Source organism: Oncorhynchus tshawytscha, linkage group LG09 (assembly GCF_018296145.1).
Source record: "Oncorhynchus tshawytscha isolate Ot180627B linkage group LG09, Otsh_v2.0, whole genome shotgun sequence".
Classification (NCBI taxonomy): domain Eukaryota; kingdom Metazoa; phylum Chordata; class Actinopteri; order Salmoniformes; family Salmonidae; genus Oncorhynchus; species Oncorhynchus tshawytscha.
The window spans coordinates 55,256,734-55,270,743 of NC_056437.1; the positions used below are offsets into that span (position 1 = coordinate 55,256,734).

At 45.0% G+C, this 14,010-nt stretch overlaps 1 protein-coding gene across 11 annotated transcripts in view; it reads right to left on the minus strand.

Annotated features, from left to right (window-relative positions):
• Positions 1-14,010, minus strand: part of LOC112258294 (transcription factor COE1-A) — a 161,316-nt gene that overhangs the window by 11,640 nt on the left and 135,666 nt on the right. For all 11 annotated transcript variants that reach the window (XM_042327075.1, XM_042327083.1, XM_042327080.1 and 8 more), the window contains exon 11: positions 8,275-8,363. In XM_042327075.1, the coding sequence (XP_042183009.1) occupies positions 8,275-8,363 (89 nt within the window). The remainder of the gene's footprint in view (positions 1-8,274; positions 8,364-14,010) is intronic.

The window sequence follows — 14,010 nt, forward strand, 5'->3', positions numbered from 1 at the left end:
TGGGGGAGGGAAGAGAGACCACTCCACACTGCGCCCGCCTCCCAGCCTCCCACAGCCCCAGAGACATGGAGGGATGGAGAGACACGGGGGTCCGGGGAGAATATAGAGAGAATATGGAGAGAGTACAGAGAGATGGAGGAGAGTGTGTTTCTTTGGTCTTGTCATCTCTCTGTGTGGCTCCAGCCCCTGGCCCCAGAGAGCTATGGAGGGACATGTGGGACAAGGGGAGCCTTCCATCAGATGGAGATGAGAGAGACGAGGGGAAACTCAGATCACACACATTACTGGGTGAACACAAACACCAAGGATAAATCACAGAGGACGCAGGCTGAGACACAAACACCGCACACACCTCGCTCCTGAGCTGTTCCCCTCTCCTCATGACCCCCGGAACTTTTCTCTATCCTCCAACACGCTCTGCTCTCTCTGTCTAAACCCTAACCTCTCCATCTCATCCTGTCTCCGCCGTGATCAATATATATATATATATATATATATATATATATATATATGCATGATACGACAGACAGACAGACAGACAGACAGACAGACAGACAGACAGACAGACAGACAGACAGACAGACAGACAGACAGACAGACAGACAGACAGACAGACAGACAGACAGATAGACAGACAGACAGATAGATAGAGATAGACAGATAGATAGATAGATAGATAGATAGATAGATAGATAGATAGATAGATAGATAGATAGATAGATAGATAGATAGATAGATAGATAGATAGATAGATAGATAGATAGATAGATAGATAGATAGATAGATAGATAGATAGATAGATAGATAGATAGATAGATAGATAGATAGATAGATAGATAGATAGATAGATAGATAGATAGATAGATAGATAGATAGATAGATAGATAGATAGATAGATAGATAGTGACATCAGCATGATCAGCATGATCCATTGGCCTGGTTTGTGTTACCCGAATCCATTTCCTCCTGGGTTACAGTAAACGCAGGCGCCCAGCGATAAACAGGAAAGCAACCCGATCCTCCGGCTGGTCAGCACCATCATTAACCGAACATGGACTCCTGTCTTGCTGCTTCACAAACCCAGAACACACTTCATATAAAATAGCTAAGGTTCTACGGCTCTCACTCTTTATACTACAGTCTGTTTATGACTAGATGTACTTACTAGAATTATTTATTTCACCATTGTTCTTCACACTAAACTGTAGTAACAATACTGTGTGTGTGTGTGTGTGTGTGTGTATATGTATGTGTGTGTGTGTGATCCATGTGCTAGCTGACTGTCTTCCTGCAATAGGACCACTCTCTCTCTCTAGATGACCGCGTGACACTTTCTCTTTCTCTTTCTCTTTCCCTCTCTCTCTCTCTCTCTCTCTCTCTCTCTCTCTCTCTCTCTCTCTCTCTCTCTCAGGAGGAAGTGCCTGCGCTCTATCAGACAGGCTTTTACTGGGTAAATGATGATAGCTCCTAATGTGATCACCATACATTAGGGAGAGGAAATGGTGGGAAAGAAACACTTGGGTCATATCTAGATGTAAAGGCAACACGCAAAGAACACATTCACACGCAAGCCAGGCCAGCAAATACATGACACATTTATCCCTGAGCTTGTTCATTTGCAATTGTATCATCTCCTAATGTTCTACCAGAGCCATAATACAAGCAGGGTCAGAGTCGTTCGTCTTGAACAGAGAGACCAAAATGATGATGTCATCCTCTCGCTGCCCAGCCCCTGCTCCCCCTCTGCTCCCACGGACCCCTAACTCCTCTCTCTAATGCAGCAGGCTGCTGGGACTTCGTTTACGATAGTAGTTGGTGAGACGACAGAGTATGATGTCATCTCTGCGTGACTCAATGACCACTGGAGAAAGGTCCAATATTGTATATTGGGGCAGCAGGTAGCTTAGTGGTTCGAGTGTTGGATCAGTCACCCGAAAGGTTGCTGGATCGAATCCCTGAGTTGACAAGATAAAAATCTGTCGTTCTGCCCCTGAACAAGGCAGTTAACCCACTGGTCCCCAGTAGGCCGTCATTGTAAATAAGAATGTGTTCTCAACTGACTTTCCTAGTTAAATATAAAATACTAAAGGTTGATATTGTATCTTCACTGTATGACTAACTTTGTACAGCACATTCCCTGTACCATCTCAGTCCATAGAAATAAGTTGTTCTACTCTGGTATCAGCCCTCAAGCCCATCCAGTCATGCCATGAAACATTGACTTCCACCAGCTTCAGTAGCTCTCAGCAACCCATGGCAGATAGATACGTCTCACAATCAACGACTTTCCTACAGTTTGTTTTGAGCCCGCCTTGGAGAGGAAGAGAGAGAGAGAGAGAGAGAGAGAGAGAGAGAGAGAGAGAGAGAGAGAGAGAGAGAGAGAGAGATAGGAAGAGAGAGAGGGGCTTGTGTGTGGCTACTGCTATGACTGGTCTCACAGTGTGTTCGGTTCATCTATGCTACCTTGCCGTGTGGAATACAGACAGTTAGCTTTTTTTCGCGCAAACGAATGGCGTGTATACTGTATACACGTATATCTGATAACAACATGTTGAGGGGACGGATGGAGGTTGTTGCTGGGGAATAGTTCATTCCTGGCGGCCCCAGATTGTCCTTGTTGAACGCATGCCAAGGGGGGTCAGTCTAAAGGCAGCCTCTGTCTTCTCTGTAGTGGTGTGAATGTTCACTGAACAATTAGAGCTTCTGCTTTCCCGTCCTAATCCCTTCACACGGCCCACTACTCCGTCTGTCCCTGCCCGCCTGTCTGTCTGTCTGTCGCTCCCCACCCATGTGCTCCCGTCGGGCAGCCAGGCGACCTGGCTCTATGTGTGCACTCGACACACACACACACACACACACACACACACACACACACACACACACACACACACACACGCTTGCTCCCAATCACTCCCTCCCTGTTCACCTAGGCTAGAAAATCTGCTGTGACGATCCAAATGAATGTCAATGATATCCACTGGAGCTTGTCTATTATCGGTTCCAGTCTGATCCCAGGCCTGATGTGTTATCAACTCAGACCATTCTTCTAGACTCGATAGAGGGATGTTGTCACTTCTTCAATTGTTTTCTTTCTTTCTCTCTCTCTTTCTTTCTCGCTCTCTTACTCTCTCTCTCTCTCTCTCACTCTCTCTCCCTCTCTCTTACTCTCTCTCTTTTTCTATTTCTACCTTTCTCTCGGTCTCCCTCTCTCTCCCCTCCGCTCCCTCTCTCTCCCTCCTCCACCCTGGGAGATTGAGTTCAGCAGTTGAAAGGAGTGCCGTCAACAGACAGTTATTACCTCAATAAAGGAGGAGATCGATAGGGCAGAGATGAGCAGCCAAGCTGGTGATATCAGCAGAGAGGAGAGGAGGGGGAGGCCACTGTGCCAGTCAGCCAGCCAGAGAGGCTGCTGGGAAAGAAATGACCTACACACTTCCCGTTGGCCGCCCATGTCCAAACACTTCACAAGACGTTACAGTAAAGACGTGAAATGCGTGGGGGATGATTACCCCACCCCACCCCAACCCCTTCTTATGCCCACACACATAATCATGGTATCACACACGGTCACGCTATCACAAACACTGGTGTGTCTTCCCCTTTACTGTGACTCAATTACTCTTAGCGGAACAATAATACAGTCCAGGGAGCGGAGGCTTCGATCGGCTGCCCCGCTGGAGGGCAAGCTGCCGACTGCACCATGATGGATCACCTCTGGCTGCCTGCACACTTAAACAGCACCCCCCCCAACCCCCTCACACGCATATGCACACACGCGGGCACGCACGCACACCGCGCACACAGACACACGCGATCTCACGCACCCACAGATTGCTGTCCCATTCATTGTAAACCTTGGAGTGTTGAGCCTGCGGATAACAATGTGAGAAGGGAGATGTGACTGTCTGTACGTGTATTGGAGATATTGGAGACAGCGTGCTAGAGACAGAGGAATGAAGGACAGGCAACGCGTTCCTGTATCCTGTGAGCCTATTGTTTCAGAATGCCCATTTATAGTCCAGGACCAGTGTATCTTTTGCACACGTGTGCGTGCCTGTGTGCACATGCATAAACACACAGACACATGTTTAGCTTATCATCCCTAGGGTTGTAATGGCACCTGCTCAGGCTAATACAAGGTATAAGAAGAGTGGATGTTTTGCTCCATGAGGCCTCCCTCTCTCTCTCAGGGGACAGGGTTGTTTTTCTCAACTGTTAGGAGGATGTTGAGGGAGGGAGCGAAGGGGGCATGTGGGTGACAGAGGACCTCATGACCTGACTATAACCCACTCAGCTCAACGCTGATGGCCTACAGCAGGGGTCCATAATTACATTCAGCCGTGGGCCGGTTTTTCCTTTAGCGGATTGTCGGGGGGGACATAATTATAAATCATTTTTACACTGGAAATTGACCGCAAGAATCCCGAACAGATAGATATAGTATAAGAAAAAACGTAATTATTTCAAACCTTGATTACATGTGGGTACAATCACATAGGCCGATGCCTCTCTTATTGATGCATGGGAATACTTGGGAACAAATTTCTGAATTAAAATAATTTTACAGTCTTTTATGTCTTACAACTAAAATAATCAACCCCCCAAAAAAGTTCAATTTAAAAAAATCTCTGAGAACTCGGGGGGGGGGGGGCAAATAAAATCACCCGCAGGCCGAATGTAGCCCCTTTGGCTGCCTATTGGAGAACCCTGCTCTACAGTCTCAAAAGGCTTTAAAGTAATGGATTGGATATTGCTTACTAAGTAGCACACTCTCCATCTGAATCACACACAGTCAGTAGCGACATGACCTTATCCAAATGAGGTCCTCCTCATCTCAGACACTAAGCCCTTGACAATCCAGTCTCATCAAGATATGGCTACTGAACTCCAGATTTGACAGTACTTGCTTCTGGCCTGGACCAAGAGAATGTTGAGCATTCTAAAATACTCTTGGAGGCGCCGGCTCTGCCTTGCTGAGCAGGACTAGACAGCAGAGCCGACAGCACCAACTGGCTGCGTCACCATCAACACCTATAGAGGTTTATCAGATCTGTCCTCCCCAGGCCAGCTGCAGCCAGGCTGGGTAGTGGGGTGGTATAGGGGACGGCGGTGTGGTCAGTACTAACACAGATAACCACATCAGAGGAGGGGGGGGGGGAGTACGGGAGTCGAAAAGAAGGTGAGTCACTGGCCCATCCGCCCTCTGACTCATCCTTTCCAGGAAGTAGAACACTCCCACTGCCTGATGACATCATCACATCATCAACACCGGTCAGTCATTGGGTATGACATCATTTCCTGCTAGATGTCTCCTCTCACTGATTAACACGTTATGTTGGAGAATGTATTTAAAATGTGACGTACTGGAACTCCATGCTGATTTTTCTCACTTCAATCAAAAAAAAGAGATCAGCAAAGGCAGTGAAAATGACCGTGTCAATCTCCATGTCCACGTGTCCGATTTTTTACAAATCAAACCAGCCTCATTGGGCATGACAGTGCACTGGTCTGCATCTAATGGGGATAAAAGTGCTGGGAGTGTGAGTGAGTGGAAGGCGTTCGGTATGGAGCGATGGCTACAATAGCTGTCTGTTTGCCTATTACACGGCTGGTGCTGCTCTACATGTGAGGTTAATGTGAGCTAATGACGTGTGCAGTGTGTGTGTGTGTGTGTGTGTGTGTGTGTGTGTGTGTGTGTGTGTGTGTGTGTGTGTGTGTGTGTGTGTGTGTGTAAAGCCGTTTTAACATATATTAATATTATTTTGTGAAATTATTTTTTTTAAACATTATTTTGTTTTATATCAATAATTAGAATTTCTATATAAAAAATGGAATCATCGATATCAAAATATCAATATAACATGTTTTATATAATTGTTCGAAATATCGATAATTACATTTTTTATATCAAAAAACGTGAATTTTTAATATCCATTTACTATATCAATAATTATCTAATTATGCATATATTAGCATATATTTAGCATTATTAATAGTCTTCGCATTTTGTTGCCTTAAAATGGATTTTAAAATGGATTCTATGTTTTTAAATTTCTACTAATGTACTAATTCTACTATTACACAATTCTAAAGTGAACAAAAAATGATAGAACATTTCCCAAATGAATAAAAATACAAAACAAAAAGGCTGCCAAAGGTGCTTTCACCAAGTATTAACTGTGGGGTGTGAAGACATACGCAATCAATACATTTTCCTTTCTTATTTCATTTCTTATTTGGGGGACGGCAGGTAGCCTAGTGGGTTGCTGGATCGAATCCCCCGCGCTGACAAGGTAAAAATATGTTGTTCTGTCCCTGAACAAGGCAGTTAAGCCACTGTTCCCCGGTAGGCTGTCATTGTAAATACGAATTTGTTCTTAACTGACTTGCCTAGTTAAATAAAGGTCAAATGTAAATTAATTTGGAAAATGTTCAATAACTTTTCTTTCACTGAAGGTATTCTAGCTACTAAAGTAATGAGGAGAGAGCCCAGGTTGAGCCCAGGTTGAGCCCAGGTTGGATTGCCAATGGAGCTGCTGTAGTCTTAAGGCACAGTGTCAAACTCATTTCATGGAGGGCTGAGTGTCTGTGGGTTTTCACTCCACCCTTGTACTTGATTGAGGAATTAAGGTCACCGGTTAGTAAGGAAGTTCCCTCACCTGGTTGTCTTAATTGAAAGGAAAAAACTAAAACCAGCAGAAACTAGACCCTCGGTGGAATGAGTTTGACACCCCTGTATGAAGTTCTGCTTCAGTTCGGCTGGAACTGCTGGTTGTCCTCTGGTTTTCCTTTAAATTAAGCCATAGACAACCAGATGAGGGGAGTTCTGAACTGAACGAGATAAAACCAGCAATAGGACTGTTTGAGACACCGAAAGAAATCTGTCATTCATTTTGCAAGTTTTGCACAGGATATCGTAGTCGCACAATTTGACATCTAACTAAGATGCTTGGTGCAGTATTTCTCAAGTGAACAAAATGTGCATGAAAACGATTCGTCTCTCGCTGAAGGACAACAAACACTTCGGCTACCGACTTCAACTCTCCTAAAGGAAAAAAAAGTTGGTGCACGGGGAAAAAAACACCTTCCCGAAGGCCAAAACGAACAGAAACGTTGTCAGCGTATATGCACAAACTTTTTCCTGCGCTTTTAGAGCGTGTGGAGCGTGTGTGAGCTAGGAGACTGGGCTAGAAGTCTGAGCCTACTCTAGGTACAGTACAGGAGCGGGGCGAGGAGCAAGGGTGGAGTGGGGCACACAGCCATACTGCTCCTAATTACCTTCCTCTTACTCTATTAAGTGCTGTTGTTCCAGCAGGGCTCCAGGGTATGAGGCACAGAAAACAAGATAAAGTGCTGTATATTTATTACTCCCAAAGGATCAATTTACACCCTGCTTTTCTGTGGCTCGCAGAGCGCAACATGCACACACACAATTTATACACTCGTCCAAGTACGCACACACATAGCGTGCACACATGAACACACACACACACACACACACACACACACACACACACACACACACTTTGCTGGTGAAGGAGTGTAAAGGAGTGTGGTGCTTTGCTTTTGCACCATTTTGTAGGCAATGCTAACTGTAACAGAAAATGATGTGCACTTCCACAGCAGTGATGTCAGCTGCCCTTGGACTAAGCCCCGTTCGCCCGGCAACACGTGAGATCGTTAACACGTGCAGGAGTCTGTGTGTCGTCGATGACATCAGAGATGACAAGGACTCCACCGCTGCCGAGACGCGAGTCTTGTTCCCTTTGACGTCACAGAAAAGTGTGCGTCGCTGGAAGCGCTTCAGTGAGAAACGACGCCGATCCAAACAGCTGGTGAACACACAGGGTCGTGACCCTGCCCACCCAACAGGCTACAGTACAGTATGCTCAGGTTCAGCTGCATCTGCACTCTGCAGGAGCACCGTACTGGAGAGGACCTGGTCTTTGCCTGCGTAGATAGAACTGATACATCTTTGTATAAAAATATAAACGATCATTTGGTCCTAATTGTTTACACATGTATTTCCACTCAACAGTCTTTTTTGCTTCACTGATGAAACAAATACCGTATCTAGAACATTATAGGATCTTGATGCAAGTGAAAGACAAAACGTTATCTAGGCAAGAGTAGCAAGATAGAGCCGCTGACTCAAATCATTTGAGAGTGGTATTGGTAGAATATTTTAAAATCAAACTACTTTTTGATTTTCTAACAAAGGGTACAGGCTGTGGACTGATTGGATAGTAGAGGTGCAGGTCGTGTAACTGGTACCTTTGGAAGGCGTTCTGGATCTCCAGGGTGTCGGGGGATGACCTTCTGCAGCCGCTGAAAGCCGTAATCGATGGTGGGCTCATTCAGAGCTGAGGACACACACACACACACACACACACACACACACACACGCACGAGGACACACACACACACACACACGCACACACACACGCACGCACGCACACACACGCACGCACGCACACACACACACACACACACACACACACACACACACACACACACACACACACACACACACACACACACACACACACACACACACACAGGAGCACAGGGTTACAATACTGTAACATCATCTTAGAACAATTTGAGCATACGATCACAATATCATCTCCAAATGGCCTTGAGTTCACTCTTCGTACAGTATTCATCGTGCCGCTCTTTGTACATTTCCAGGACATTTCTGAAGTTGTGTCCCCAGTGGAAGTACAAGGTAGCAGAAAAGTGACTGCCCTGAATACATCAGTAAAACACACGCATCAAGGAACCAGACAGGTACCAAGGCACTTTCCAGCCTGTGATTTGCTTCAAAGTGAGCTTTTCATTAGTTTAAGCAACAATCTTGAGATAAAACAGAGCTAGCGTGAAGTAGAGTGAAGGGGATTTAAATATATGATCGTGGCTAATGGAAGTCCTTTTACATTCCCATGAAGCTAGATTGCCTGTAGTTATAAAAGTGAGTGTAAAAAGCACATACGGTATGGTAATCTGGGGATTTTAAAGGACATTTACTTTTTTACGTTTAGCATTGCAATTACTGGCATAAACCCTTTATCCTGTCAGAAGAGAGAGAGATGTAAAAGCCTGTCAGTCAGTGAGGGGAGCGAGGCGAGAGGCATATTTACATGCCTGCTGACAGCCAGCCAGGCGACTAGCGATAGAGGAACCGGAATGGCGGAGCGGAGTGGGGGCAGGGGGAGACAAGATGGCTGCCCAGCTCCAGAGCATTGTTTTATGGAGTTCTATCTGCCCTAAATGGAGCCTTTAAGAGCTCGGTGAGACTCAACAACAGCACAGACTTAGAAAAGGATTTGATGTGACAAAAAGTACCTCAGGTTCAACTTCTGAGAGGAAAAATGTTAGACCTGAAGGCTGATTTCACCCAACAGAAAACAAGTGTTGAGGATACTCACTTCAGAATTATTTTGGATAATTATTACCATGGACAGGCATAGTTTAGGTTCAAAATATAAGTGAATAACAGGGTTAGACTATTCCTGTTGCTAGAATAATCTCACCCCTGAAGCTGAACAGTTTGCACATTATCACTGACACAAATGCTCATTTATTCTGAAAAGGATCAAATCATGTCTGTGGCAAAGAACGTTTTCACCGCAGGGACTGAACCCACATCACCAATGACAATTCCCAATTTTCTAACAAAGAGCAGAATAAAAGCTAGATATTCCAGCAGGAATCTGATACTGTCTGCACAGCCGAACGCCCACCAACACCAGCCATCCCTAAACCCCGTTCCCAAGCCCCGGCCTCCACAGTCTGTGGATGTGGGGCTTTCTCTTCCTGTTATCATAACCTCCCGGGCCTTTGTCAAGACGCCTGCAGCATTTTGACACTGGAACAATGACCCTTTCTTCTGCTGGGTCTGGGGGGAGAGGGGTCTGGCTGAGTATATGCTGTGATGTCTGGTGCTCTCTAGGAGACCCACACACAATATCTCTGTGACTCACCACATTCACGGATATACTATCTATATGCACACAATCACGCAGGGACGCAGGCATGCGCACACGCACGCACACACACACACACAGATGGAGAAAATGGAGTGGTGGGAAAAGAGGAAGAGAAAAAGAGTGTGTGGCATGGTGTAAGGGTATGGATAAAGGAGATATTAGAAGGGTGTAAGGGTATGGATAAAGGAGATATTAGAAGGGTGTAAGGGTATGGATAAAGGAGATATTAGAAGGGTGTAAGGGTATGGATAAAGGAGATATTAGAAGGGTGTAAGGGTATGGATAAAGGAGATATTAGAAGGGTGTAAGGGTATGGATAAAGGAGATATTAGAAGGGTGTAAGGGTATGGATAAAGGAGATATTAGAAGGGTGTAAGGGTGGATAAAGGATAAAGGAGATATTAGAGATATTAGAAGGTGTAAGGGTATGGATAAAGGAGATATTAGAAGGGTGTAAGGGTATGGATAAAGGAGATATTAGAAGGGTGTAAGGGTATGGATAAAGGAGATATTAGAAGGGTGTAAGGGTATGGATAAAGGAGATATTAGAAGGGTGTAAGGGTATGGATAAAGGAGATATTAGAAGGGTGTAAGGGTATGGATAAAGGAGATATTAGAAGGGTGTAAGGGTATGGATAAAGGAGATATTAGAAGGGTGTAAGGGTATGGATAAAGGAGATATTAGAAGGGTGTAAGGGTATGGATAAAGGAGATATTAGAAGGGTGTAAGGGTATGGATAAAGGAGATATTAGAAGGGTGTAAGGGTATGGATAAAGGAGATATTAGAAGGGTGTAAGGGTATGGATAAAGGAGATATTAGAAGGGTGTAAGGGTATGGATAAAGGAGATATTAGAAGGGTGTAAGGGTATGGATAAAGGAGATATTAGAAGGGTGTAAGGGTATGGATAAAGGAGATATTAGAAGGGTGTAAGGGTATGGATAAAGTAGATATTAGAAGGGTGTGAGGGTATGTTTAAACGAGATATTAGAAGGGTGTGAGGGTATGGATAAACGAGATATTAGAAGGGTGTGAGGGTATGGATAGAGGAGATATTAGAAGGGTGTGAGGGTATGTTTAGACGAGATATTAGAAGGGTGTGAGGGTATGGATAAAGGATATATTAGAAGGGTATGAGGGTATGGACAGAGGAGATAATTGAATGGTGGGAGGGTATGGATAGAGGAGATATTAGAAGGGTGTGAGGGTATGGATAGAGGAGATATTAGAAGGGTGTGAGGGTATGGATAGAGGAGATATTAGAAGGGTGTGAGGGTATGTTTAGACGAGATATTAGAAGGGTGTGTGAGGTGTGTGATGCTAGGTGCTTTCCATGGAGTGTTCCAGTAAATGTCCGTTACAGCTTAGTGTATTATGTTCCATAATTGGTCTGTCTGTGGTGAGCTCACACACACCAGTGGAGACGAGAATATAGCCAGTCAATTTGTCTCAAAATGGTCAAAAAGACCCATTAAAAAGCACATGTGTCCACATCTGTACAGAGAATGGCATCCACATATACTGACAGATAATAACTACTGTATGTATTTGTAATGTAATCGTGACCGGTAGCTCGTAAAAAAAAGAAGGACCACCAACATCAAAACACTCCCATATACAGTGCATATAGAGGTGTAGAGAACACACACACACACACAAAGAGTGGCACCAGGTAACATGGCACCACACGGGCCCACTTTAACAACAACCATCCTGGAGTTAAAACAGAGCTCTGTGTCTCATTCACATATTATACTCTGACTGTGCCTATTGTTTCTCCCTCTTACCCTCCTTCAATCCCTGCAAGCACATATTCAATTTAACATAATGACTCTCTGAGCCAACAATGCTTCAATTGTTCATCAAAAGGCGAATTAAAGGAGTGTGTGTCTGTGCATAGTGGCAGGTCGCCTGGAATGGGTAGGTGAGTAGCCCAAATACAGTGTAGAGGAGAAAAGAAGACCCCCTCCTCTCTCTCTCTCTCTCTCTCTCTCTCTCTCGGCAGGGACTGATCTAATTGATTTAGCCACGACAGTCTCCACATTATTATTTAAAGGAGAAGAATGAAATTAATATTCAGATGAAGAGTTGTGTTAGGGAGATGACGGGTGTAGCAAGGAGTCATGTAAGGGGAGGAGGAGGATGGGCCCTGATGAAGCTTAGGAATCAAATATGGATGAGGAGGTGAGGGAGGGACGGCAAGGTTGAGGAATGGTGTAGGGAGGACGAGGGAGGTTGGCGGTTGATGAGGCCAGGGAGCGAGGCGGGGGAGGGGGCCAGGGCTGGCGGTAGGGCAGGCCGCTGCCTGTAAGGTCTCCATTAACAGGCTGATATGGAGATGGATGGGCTCTGCTCTGCGTGTCAACACGGCCACGCAGTTGTGGATGTCAGACGCTGTTTACTCCCCCTTATTGCTATCGATTTCCACATTGGGCACAATCTTTGCACCAGGAGAGCGGATAATATTCACTTACTGGGAGGTAAGAGGGCAGGGAAAGGGGGGAGAGGAGAGGAAGGGAGACACTTGGAGCTCGATGAATGAACATGAGGGGCGAAGTACTCCCGTAGCAATATCCCCATGACAAAATGAAATGTTTTGTGGTGATTCATTTTGAGCTCAACATAAAAAAAAAACATGATTTCCCCTCACTGTTGATGCCAGAGCTGAGGAAAACCTCCCAAGCACCCAAGAATAATCGGTTACAAAATATGTTTGTCTTGTCTTAGGAAAGAACTAACCTTTCCTCCACTTACACCACTGAGAAATCATACTGAACACACACATTTAAATCTGTGTGGGAAGGGGGGCCAAGTCAAGGTAGTATGCCAAGAAGGAAACATATTCTAGGGGACGTGAGCCTTTAAAATGTGCACATATGTTCCCATTCATATGAATGGAGTGGAGAGGTGGTCAAAAGCTGACAGTGATTCTAACCAAACATCCATTGTGTGTGCCCGGATACACTGTTTATGTAAAAATGACTCTCCGGTTCCATTACACCAGGCCTATTCTCTGCCCTGCACTGTTTTCAATGAATGATTCCACTTGATAAGCATTGACAACAAAAGTATGTGTTGCAATTTATAATCACAGTCCAGTCATAGGGGGCCGAGTGCCGTGTCACTACAGACCCGGGTTTGATCCCGGCTGTTATCACAACCGGCTGTGATCGGGAGTCCCAGAGGGCGGCGCACAATTGCCCCAGAGTCGTCCGGGTTAGGGGAGGAATTGGCCGGGTTTGGTCGTCATTGTAAATAACAATATGTTCTTAACTGACTTGCCTCGTTAAATAAAGATCAAATAAAACATAGACAATTGCAGTCAAAAGCTCCAGTTATATTCGCCGTTGCTAATCTGTCTCGTATGAAAAATGATCTCAAAACGCTTACAAAAGCAAATCGTGTTCAGGGAAAAACAACCAACACCACCTTATCAGGAAACACCCTGCCATCATGTCCTCAGAAATAGACCGTTTATAGACACACAACACTATAGATATCATATTCGTGAAACATGACCACATAAACATGTTGAGAATGGAGAAGTGAGTTTGGGTGGCCATCCGTCCTCCTGTACCTCTGCTGCCTGGCGCTCTCTGCATGTGCAACAACTCAAACCACACAGAGAGTATTTATAGTGCGGGAGAATTCCCTCCTTTAACTGTTTTATTGTTTTCCACTTATTAATACCACATGTGTTGACTTGGGGAAGAGATGCTGGTTTATGTTACTCCATGGGCTGCATTAGCTCGTGGTTTTACACAGAAATAACACACAGGGCAGCTCGGGTTTGCACCGAATCAACCCCTAAAATGTCATTGGTGGAATTACTGACCAGAAAATGTATTGTAGTCATAATAGAAAAATGAATGTGACCCAATATGAACAGGAGTTTGACCTTGGAGCCTACTTAATGTTTGACCTTGGAGAATTAGAGCACCCTATTATATTAAGGGTGGCAGGGTAGCCTAGTGGTTAGAGCGTTGGACTAGTAACCGCAAGGTTGCAAGATCGAATCCCT